General features: G+C 43.4%; 1 protein-coding gene across 1 annotated transcript; it reads left to right on the forward strand.

Moving 5' to 3' along the window:
* The first annotated feature begins 380 nt into the window (after nucleotides 1-380).
* On the forward strand, nucleotides 381-11,283 carry Mmp27 (matrix metallopeptidase 27). Its single transcript, XM_057768023.1, has 10 exons — nucleotides 381-518; nucleotides 1,375-1,613; nucleotides 3,370-3,518; nucleotides 3,598-3,729; nucleotides 6,541-6,702; nucleotides 6,886-7,009; nucleotides 7,676-7,806; nucleotides 8,768-8,927; nucleotides 9,685-9,788; nucleotides 11,048-11,283. Exons 1-10 carry the CDS (start codon nucleotides 417-419, stop codon nucleotides 11,281-11,283), a joined length of 1,539 nt encoding a protein of 512 aa, XP_057624006.1. The 5' UTR covers nucleotides 381-416.
* Nucleotides 11,284-11,594: the final 311 nt, after the last annotated feature.

Genomic DNA, 11,594 nt, shown 5'->3' on the forward strand with positions numbered 1-11,594 from the left:
AGCTCCTGCTTTGACTTGACTCCCTATCGCGTCTGACTGTCCTGCATCGTCATCATGGGGCTTAAGAAAGGGCGGATAGCACACTCACCTTTCCCTGCGGGACAGGCTAAGGAGGCCTGGCAACTGTCTTTTTGCATTTCAAAATCAATCCTGAAATCTATCAATTTTGAGAAGCGAAAGCCAACTTGGCAGCTTGCTATGTAATATATTCATTTCAAAAGTGAGAAATCTGCCGGATAAACAATCACAGACTCTGATGCAACATTCCAGTCTATCTAGGGTGGAGGGAGTCACGGGACACTTCGTGGCAAGTGCCCTTTGCTGTTATTAATTAAATGAATAGTTCATGCCACGTCTCACTGTGAGCTTTCTATATCCCATGCAAAAAGGAAGCAGCTTTAACTGGAGAGGCAGGAATGAAGGGCCTTCTGTCCTTGCTATTGAATTTTACAGCACTTTCTTCTGCATTTCCTCCAGATCGCAAGGACACAAATGGCAGACTCGATCAACTGGCCCAGGTAGGATCTCAACGCATGCTATTAGCAACTGACAATAAAATGTTTCATGTATGGCTTCTCTCGGGACCTTTCAAGATAGCAGATTCCTGCAGAGTCCCAGAGGGTCTCAGAAGAATGTTGTTCCTTCTATGTATCTAACTCTAAAGACATGAACTGGTCTGAGGTGAAGAGAAGGGGCAGTGGGAAGGAGATTGAATTTGCTCCACCTTCAAACAGTGGTCACTAAGGGGCCAGCAGGAGAGGAGAAAGGAACGGTTTACAAGGATAGAAATCTGTATAAAAACATTTCAGGACAACTAACTACAGAGGCACATAAACTATATGTGCTTGTGTATGTATATGTCCAAAGAGAGATACACAAATGTGTGTATGCACGTATAGATGTGTGTATATGAATGTATATATGTGGAAAAGTATGTGGCTTTAGCAATTCCTTCTGAAAGCCAGTCAATTTATCATATTTTGGTTAAACCATGTAAGTTTGCAGAATAGATAATCACCCCTGATATCTCCTGAAGTTTACAAAATAAAAGGAATAACAAAAATGCATAAGCTGTGTTGGCACCAAAGAAGCAGTGTGGCTGCATGTGTGGCTGCATGTTAGTGGAGGATGCATGCTGCATGGGCTGTATGATTTGGCTATCTCTACTCCCCTGTAAATCAATGATTGCTGGCCCTGGAGGAAAATACGACTCCTCCCTTCCCCTTTGCAGCCTGCCCTACTCTTCCCCTTGCTAGTTTTTCCTTTTTATCCTCCCTGCTGCCAGAGGAGACTCAGGCCACTTTGTTTCGTTTGAGAATACTTGCTTTCCTGTAGCCTGTGTCATCTTTTTTCTATTTTTTAAATTTTGATCAGGCATATCTCAACCAGTTCTACTCTCTTGAAATAGAAGGGAGTCATCTTGTCCAAAGTAAGAACAGGAGTCTTTTAGACAGCAAACTTCGGGAAATGCAAGCATTTTTTGGATTGACAGTGACTGGAGAGCTGGACTCAGACACCCTTGAGATCATGAAGATGCCCAGGTGTGGGGTGCCTGACGTGGGACAATATGGTTACACCCTGCCTGGGTGGAGAAAACACAACCTCACGTACAGGTAATGTCTCTATCAATTTACATAAACTAACCCAAACAATCTCGGAGAAGTAACCATCATAATGGCTTTCTAACTCACAATGCCTGCCACTTTATGGGTTCCCTGTATGCTGTCTCCACATTAGACCTAAGCTGTGGGATGTATTGGTACTGCTGCCTTAGCCATGGAGAAACTAAATCCAAAGGTTGTTGCAGAGGACACAGGCTTAGGGAAAGAGACTCTAATCTCTAGGTTCTTTTCTCCAGCGTAAGCTCAGGACAGGATGCATTGCTATTTGCTACAATGTGTTGGAGGCAAGATGAGGTATACAGAAAGATGGGATGGCTGCTTGTGTGTGCATGTGTGTGTGCGTGTGTGTGTGCGTGTGTGTGTATGTGTTATATCTGTGTATGATGTGTGTATGTGGTGTATGGGTGTACATGGTGCATCTGTGTGTGCATGTTTGTGATGTGTGTGTGTATGTGGTGTATCTGTGTGTGTATGCTGGCGATGTATATGTGTGTATGTGTGTGGTATATCTATGTGTGTTTATGTTTGTTATGTCTGTGTGGTATGTATCTGTGTGTGTGTATGTTTGTAGTATATGTGGTGTGTGTGTGTGTGGTGTATCTATAAGTATATGTTTGTGGTGTGTGTGTAAGATATGTATGTGTGGTGTGTGTGTGTGTGTGTATGTATGTGTGTGTGTTTTAAAGCTGCCAAATCTCAAATCTTGGGTGGGTCCTAGTATAAAGAGGCATCTGCCTTCAGCTATCTAAGGATAAGGGGCTACAAGAGATCGACTAAAAAATAAAAAAGAAAGCTAGCTAAGGGGCTAGAGGAATACTAATTAGTTAAGAGCTTTTATGCTCTAACTGAGGACCCAGGTACAATTCCCAATGTCCACAAGACAACACACTGCTGTCGACTATGTGTGATCCCAGTTCAAATGGAAGCAATGCCCTCTTCTGACTTCTGCATGCCTTTGCACACATGTAGTACACATACAAACTCGCAGGCACACCCACACAAATAATAGATAGATAGATAGATAGATAGATAGATAGATAGATAGATAGATAGATAGATAGATAGATAGATAGATAAGTAGAAGAGAAAAGCTCTCTAAGCATGAGCCCGGAAGTGAGCCAACAAACTTTGTTTTCCATGGTGCTTCATGTTCCTGACTGAGTCCCTCAGTGATGAACTGTAACCTGGAAGTGTAAGCCAAACAAACCCGTTTCTGCTGTGAGTTGCATCTGGTCAAAGTGTTTTATTAAAGAAAGAGAAATGAAACTCTGTTAGGTTTTTTTTTATTTTTTTGGGTTTTTATTTTATTTTATTTTATTTTTTTTGGTTTTTCAAGACAGGGTTTCTCTGTGGTTTTGGAGCCTGTCCTGGAACTAGCTCTGTAGACCAGGCTGGTCTCGAACTCACAGAGATCCGCCTGCCTCTGCCTCCCAAGTGCTGGGATTAGAGGTGTGCGCCACCACCGCCCGGCCTCTGCTAGGTTTTATAAAACTACATTGTTTAAATAAAGTGGCAGCAAATGTTAGATAACAGAACAATAATATAAGTCACTACAGCCTGTGACTGGTAAACTACAAGTGAGATAGAAAGAAAAAAGAAAGATAGATGGATGGATAGATAGATAGATAGATAGATAGATAGATAGATAGATAGATAGATAGATAGATAGATGACTACTTGATATATAATGATAGATCATTTGAAAATGTATGTATCTGTAATTGCTGTAATTTTGCCTGTTTTTCAGAATAATGAACTACACTCCAGATATGACACGAGCTGATGTGGATGAGGCTATTCAGAAAGCACTAGAAGTTTGGAGCAAGGTCACTCCACTGATGTTCACCAAGATTTCCAAGGGGGTTGCAGATATCATGATAGCCTTTAGGACTGGAGGTAAGTCTTGCAATGGGAGGGGATGTGGCGATTTCTAAGATCTCAGGAAGCTAACTCTTCTCCCCATCAACTATCTCAGTCCATGGCTGGTGTCCTCGTCATTTTGATGGTCCCTTGGGAGTCCTTGGCCATGCCTTTCCTCCTGGTTTGGGTCTAGGTGGTGACACTCACTTTGATGAAGACGAAAACTGGACAGCCAAGGATGGGGAAGGTGAGTCTAATTTTCACTCTGAGAAAATTACATTAATAATCTCTGTATGGTTAGCCGCCTCTTGGATCCAAATCTAATTTCTCTCATAATTTTCTATATTCTCAGATCACATTGGTGAAGTGATTAACAACTATTAATAATAACTGTGCTCGTGTAGTCTGGTCCAAACAGAGCACTCACGGTGTTACCTGGTGTGAGAACAGTGTTTGCTATTTAGCCGTGCACCCATTAACACAGCACTATGAATGGCCACAGAGCCTGCCGCTCCACTGTGTAGACAAAGCTATGCCAGGTGTGTTATATGAACCACAGAGGTGTGCTCAAAAGTTCCAGCCTCGCAGCTATTCGTGCTCCTTAACACCCATACGCACCCCAGGCTGCACTCTAAACCAATGGCTGCAGTCACCAGTAGCTTGAAGACTGCCACAAAACTTAAGAGGCTTGGTGCTTTCTAAAGAATACTGTGTGGGTATACGGCCCATAAAGAATCAATTTGAAAGTGTAACTCTAGTAGGAGACTCTTCACTCATTTTCCTGTCACCCAGAACCAAATAATCACACAGAAACTTTATTAATTACAACACTGTTTGGCCAAAGACTCTATGCATTCCTAGCTCTTACATCTTAAATTAACCCATTTCTATCAATCCGTGTATATGGTCATGAGGGTATGGCCTACCGGTATGGTTCCTAAAGTTCCAGCCTGTCCTTCTCCTTTGGCGGCTACATGGCATCGCCTTGGCTCCGCCTACTCTCTCTCTATATCTCTCTGTTCAGATTTCCCACTTGGTTTTGCTCTGCTAAGCCATTGGCCCGACCAGCTTTATTTATCAACCATTAAAAGCAATACATATACAGAAGAACATCCCATATCATAGTCCTTCTCTATTAGCTACCCTCCCCCATCTGCAAAAGGATTAGACCCAGTTCTTATGTTTGATCTAGTCCCTTAAAGAGAGTATGTTAGTTTTATTTATTTATTTTTTGATGGGCCTGACTACACTGGACAGTTTTTGTATTGTTTTCAGTGTATGAGTATTTTTCATACACATGTTTATATAACACACGTGTGCATGATTCCTTCAGGGAACATCAGATCGCCTGGAACAGGAGTTGTGGGTCCCAGGAATTGAATCCAGATTCTCCAGAGAGCAGCCAGTGCTCTTAACTCCTGACCAATCCCTTCAACCTCAGTGTACTGTTAAATTTTTAAAGAAAGCACCCAAACTCCACTGTGCTAACACTGTGTCTATTAAGCAAAGGAGTAGGCTGCAGTAGAGCTTCTGGCTGTTACCATTCTTTTATCCCTGTCAGTGACTCCACAGTTGGGGCTCAGGGTCTGACTTCCAAGGTCCCAGGGAAGTAAGAGTCATGGCCTTCTTGATGGACAGCAGGCAAAGCTGCAGATCACACCAGACTCTGAGCTCTTAATACCCTGCTTGTGTCGGTTTTATATTCTACAAAGCCTGACCACTCCCTCCACTGGGCACATGAAGCTGTTTCCTCCAGTGCTGTGAGACAGGTCAAGAAGTCAGCACTAGCTTCGCTTCAGGCAACAGGAGGAATCCGGGGTGAGTTCATGACCTGCCACATGAGTTAGCATCACAGACAAGGGACAGAGGAGGATTGTTGCACTCAAAACTGAGAGGTGGAGGGAACGTGTGTGTCTGCTGTCTTCTACTGAGGAACAACCACTATTTGTCTGGTTTTCATCTTGGTTCAAAGCCAGTACACACGTGCTCAGCCAGTTATAAGAAGCGGCCTAAGCATTTACCAAACTCGGGATTGGCAACCTTTCTCCAGCAAGCTTCACTTTCACATCCAGAGCCAGAGGTGGAAGGTTTCACCATCTGACTATCCTTAACCAATAATTAGTGTTAATTGCTATATTACACATTGCTTCAAGCTATCTGCCGAAGAGAACATGTGAAGTGAACTATTAAAAAGGCCAGAGTTGTGGTCCAAGTTTTGAAAGGTTGGTTTTCCCCCAAAAAAGGATAAATATAACTCAACTTAGCTCTGCATGGGCTGGAAGCTCCAGAGGACTTGTCTCCTGCCCGCTGTATTACATTCCTTTGGAGTAGAGAGAAGGCACTATACACTGGCCAAGCAGGAGGAATGAATGCAGGACTGGGGGAGGGAACTTGGTTGGAAGAGTTTTTCCCAGCTGTGCATATGGCTCTGAGTTCAACCCCCAGGACTGAATAAACTGGGTGTGGTAGAGCACGGCTGTGATCCTACACCTGGAAGGGGAGGCTGGGGGGCGGGGGGTTAGGAGTTGAAGATCATCCTCAGCTACAACCATCTCAAATAAAATAAAATAAAAAAGAACTTAGTATAGATGAGAAATCAAAGTGAGACTGGAAATAAGGCCAAAGGGCTGTGCAAAGGAATCTGTGGTTGGAAAAGGGGAAGGGTTGGATTGTTGAAGGCTAAAGGAAGAAATTAGGGCTTTCTCAGTCAGTTGGTGGAGGACCACAGAAGAACGTAAGAAGATCGTATAAAGTCAAGCAGCCCCAAATCCGTTTCTTAAAACAATACTATCAACTTGTTTTTGATTTGTTTTGTTTTGTTCTTGAGACAGGATCTCACCATGTAAACTTGGCTAGCCTGGAATACGTGTAGACCAAGTTAACCTTGGACTCAAAGAGACCTGCCTGCCTCTGCCTCCTGGTTCCCGGAAATAAAAGTGTGTCCTATGCTGCCAGCTAAGCAATACTATTCATCTCTGAGTGAGTGCTCTCCAGTCTCTGCCCACTGAGGTCAATTTCTTGGTCAATTTCCACAGACATGTTTTCTGTTTATATCAAGGGTTCAACTTGTTTCTTGTGGCTGCTCATGAATTTGGTCACTCTCTGGGGCTCTCTCACTCCAATGATCACACAGCCTTGATGTTTCCCAATTACGTCTCCCTGGACCCTAGCAAACACCCACTTTCTCAAGATGATATTGATGGGATCCAGTCCATCTATGGTGAGCAGCATCGTGCAACTGAACGTGTATGTAACTAACAGAAAGCTTTTCAGAGAGGAGAAACACAGGTGGTTGCTTCCTGAAACATTATCATGAAGTAAACCCGGGCTTGGGTAAGAGCGTAGTGTGGACACAGTTCCTGTGACTTCTGAACCCACCATAGTCTTTCTTTTCTCCCTGAAGGAAGTCCACCCAAAACACCCACCAAGCCAAAGAAAGCCACTGAGCCCCACGCCTGTACAGACCCTGGCCTGGCTGTGGATGCTATCACTACCTTCCGCAGAGAAGTCATGTTCTTTAAAGGCAGGTAAACCTATCCCCTTGACACGCCACCTTCTTATGAAGACCCCTCTTTTCAAAGGAAACTGGAGGTAAACCGGAAGTCCTGGTCTCTGTAAGATCACACGTGCTTCACATTTGACAATGCACATACTATTCAAATGTTTTATTATATGCATACATCTCACACTTATTTGGAAAACTAATTTGAAGTATTTTAAGCATTTTTAACTTGCTAGAGCTTCTTGGCTAAAATGAACATTGATCTGAAGATTGTCTAAAAGTCAATGCACAGCTGACTTCAGGAAGCTGGTGTTAAACGTTGGGGACCTTTACACATCAGTTCATATCTGTGGGAGTACTTATACCCTGGGAATCTGCATCTACTAACATCCACGTCTCCCTCCCGCCTGGAGAGCCTGCTGCTAAGCCTGTCAGCACACCACAGCAAGAGACTCTTCTTCAACAAGTGAAGTGGAAAACAATTAACGAAGATACCCTGCAGCCTCCACACACAGGCATAAAACACCACTCACGTGTGTGCCCCACATACATAAGAGGCATACACACATGCATGCATACCACACCTGCACACAAGTGCCACAGAAAAGACAGACAGCAGACCTGCTGTTTGCCACCGCTGATGCACTCAGACACTGGGACGACATCTGTGAAGTGTTTTGCATTTCCCCAGGCACTTATGGAGGACCTACTCTGATATTGCTGATGTGGAATTTGAGTCAATTGCTTCCTTCTGGCCGTCTCTGCCAGCTGATCTTCAAGCTGCCTATGAAAGCCCCAGAGATCAGATTCTTGTGTTCAAAGGTAAACTTGCCTGGCTCTTCCTCCTCTTTCCTAAACAGGACAATGGGTATTTCGGTCCAAATACAATCCTCATCATAAGCTGAATGACAGAGCTTTTTCCCTAATTTACATTCCTGTCATAAGTAACGATAAACTAGGCTCTCTCTATGGCTATGACAATTCATTGAAAGAAATACATATGATAAAACCATGACAGTCCAGAGCTGGTCAGCAGTTCAGAGAGCTGGCTGCTCTTCCACAGGTCCTGGGTTCGATGCCCCACATCCACACCACAGTTTACAACAGTCCTAAAAGATCCAGTGACCTCTTCTGGCCTCCATGGGTGCAGTGGTTTGAAAGAAAATGGCCCCCAAAGGGAGTGGCACTATTAGGAAGTGTGGCTTTGTTGGAGGAAGTTGCCACCGTGGTGGTGAGCTTTGAGGTCTCTTTTGCCCAAGCTACTCTCAGTGTGGCAGAAAGTTCATGTCCTGTTGCCCGTGGATCCACATGTATAGCTCTCAGCCGATTCTCCAGGACCATGCCTGCATGCATGCCATGTCTCACTGTGATGATAATGGTCTGAATCTCTGAAACTGTAAGCCACCCAATTAAATGTTTTCCTTATAAGAGTTACTGTGGTCATGATATCTCTTCACAGCAATAGATGCTGTAACTAAGACCGCGGGGACCAGGCTCACACACTGCAGTGGCACACGTGCAGACAGAGCATCCATACACAAAAATAGTACTGGTTTTTAAAACAGTATAGAAGTTCATTCCTTTTCTTCCAAATAAAGAAGACAGTCTATCTCACTTCTATGTTCCCTTTTATACGACTGTCATATGCAGCAAATAAAAATAAATAGAACAAGAAAAAAGATCAATGGAAGCATGAGATAACCAGGCTTGGAGCTGAGGAAATAGATATCCAGTTATTTCCAAACTTCCCAAGTCATCTGAAGATACCCCTTTCTCTCTCTAGATGAGAATTTCTGGGTGATCAGGGGGTACGCTGTCTTGCCTGATTACCCCAAATCCATCCACACACTCGGGTTTCCAAGACGTGTGAAGAAAATTGATGCAGCCGTCTGTGACCACGACACCAAAAAAACCTTCTTTTTTGTGGGCATCTGGTGCTGGAGGTAACTCTGATAATTAACCCTTTTATGTGATTCGGAGGAAGTCATCAGCCACAGTTATCACCCCACATAGACAAAAACAAAATGAATCTGCAGTCTCGTGGTGGATCACATTGAGGGCAATCTCTGGTATGTGGCATTTATCAAACTAAGATGTTAGGATGATAAACTCCCTCCAATTTAAATAAAAATAAGAAAAATAATGATCTATCAATGCGAACTAAATTGTTAATGACAGAGGTATAGCCAATTAGAATCTAGAAGAGGTACAAAGTGAGCCTGCATTTGCTCTAAGAATTCTTCAGGGAGAACTGCTCTCACAGATGGTGGCCCTTTTCCTCGATGGTTTTGTCAGTGGTGGTTGTGGTTTACAGTCCTTGTCCACAAAACTATATCTTAGCCCCCTAGCATTGTTCTTACTGTTTCTAAGAGATGGTAGGTGGAGGATGGGGACATGGCTCAGTCGACAAACGACTTACTTTACAAACCTGAGAACCTAAGTTCAATTCCCAGGACTTAGGTCAAAACTTGGGTACAGCAGCATACGTGCACGCACATTTGCAATTCTGTGTATGCACGTGCACACACACACACACGCACACACACGATTATTTGATCAAACAATCTTTGCGTGTTTTTATCATTGGTCCTATTAGATGATTTCTTTGCCAGTTCTCATAACCTGCTTGACACCAAACTGAGCAGTAGAAAGATTAAGTTCACCAAACAGACATCAAGCCTTTGGCATCTTCTCATGCAGGTATGATGAGACGGCACAAGCCATGGACAGAGGGTTCCCACAGAGGATAGTGAAGCACTTCCCAGGAATTGGCATCCGTGTGGACGCTGTTTTCCAGTATAAAGGTGGGTGTCGATGCTTCCACTGTGTAAAAGAAGAAAGCAACACACATTTAGTTTCGGTATAATTTTACCATTCTCAAGAACACGCACCAGTTGATAAACATTACCCCTGTCCACACTACCAAACTGAGACAGGAGGTGCTGAACTGGACTCTGAGATGCTGCTTCATGTCTATGTAAAGAGACCCAAAATTAACGTTAGTCCCCATTGATCTAAGATACTACATAAAAGAGCCCCTAATGTGTGAAAGATAACTGAACTCACAAGATGGCAGTAATTCTCAAACACACATACAGTTGTACACATGTATTACACATATATATACACAGACATAATATATACATAAATAGCTTGAGATGCAGAACTTGGAATCCATGTATGAAAAAACTATGTTTCAAGTATCTGAGGCAGTAGGATTTTGGGTGAGACCAGGAGATTTTAAAAGACTCTTTAGCAATTGGGTTTCTTGGTTGCTGGATAGGTTGGTTGAGGCTTTGTTGAGCTTGCAATTCTTCACTGTACTGAGGATTGAACAAAGAGCCCCACTAGCAGCAGACAAATGCTCTGCCACTCAGCTACATCCTCAACCCAGAACCTTAGGTAAGTTAATGCACAAAGTCCATATTCTGGGTTTTCAAAGACAATCTCTTGGACCATGAAATAACCGACGATCTAAAAAATTGTTTGAGGGCAAGTAAAACGATTCAGTGGGCACAGATGATAGCAGTCATGTCTGATAACCCAAATTTAATCACCGGATCTCATGTAAAGGAGGGTAGAGAGAATCAAATCCACAAAGCTGTCCTCTGAGCCCCATGCATATACTATGGCATGCACATGTATTTTCATACACAGTTGTAATGAGAATAATATTTTTAAAACATTTGATGCCACAATTGACTGTCTCCATGATATCTAACCAGAACCTCAAATCCTGAAATAGATAAAAAGTGTTGCAGATCTATAGAAATGAGGGTAGGGAGTCCAAGGACAAACTCAGAGGGGCCTTATTTTCCAGTGAGATGCCTTGTGGAAAGCTAGCTGACAGCGGGGGTCTGGCTACCACACTCAGAAACCCTTCTGAAACTTGTTAGGCTTCCTTCTCAGTGGTTTGCCTGGAATGGGGTGGAAGCAAAGTCCATCTCTGTGACTCCACAGTGGCTCCTTTCTTTACAATGTTGTTGGATTCTGCATTCACAGAATTAATGCAAAGGAGCGGTGAGCGCTATGCGAGGAAACTAACCAGGCCTCTTTCTTCTAGGCTTCTTCTATTTCTTCCGTGGGCCAAGGCAATTTGAGTATGACATCAAGGCCAAGAACGTCACCCGCATGATGAGAACCAACTCTTGGTTCCGGTGTAAAGAACCGTTCAGCTCATCAGTCAATGTTGACATCAAAGAAGCGGCACATTCCATTGGAACAGTGATACCGCATCCGACAAGTGTGAACTTGTTCATTTTCAGTGCTGTTCACGTGCTGACAATAACATACAGTTAACAATAAATGCACAAAGAAATCTTGTAACCTGAACTCTGCCTCGAAAAGACTCAAGAGTGGGAGAAATGACTCGGTGGTTAAGAGCACTGGCTGCTCTTTCAGAAGATCCAGTTTTGATTCTCATCATCCACATGGCCGTCTACAGCTGTTATAACTCCAGGCCTGGACTCTGATGTCCTCTCTGGCCTCTGATGGCACTGCACACACACACATGGTGCACAGACATACACGCAGACAAAACACCTATACACATACAATAAAATGAAAAAAGTAAGAAAATTGAACCACTTCTTTAACAGCAAGGTGTTAGT

Source organism: Chionomys nivalis, chromosome 4 (genome assembly GCF_950005125.1).
Source record: "Chionomys nivalis chromosome 4, mChiNiv1.1, whole genome shotgun sequence".
In the NCBI taxonomy this organism is placed as follows: domain Eukaryota; kingdom Metazoa; phylum Chordata; class Mammalia; order Rodentia; family Cricetidae; genus Chionomys; species Chionomys nivalis.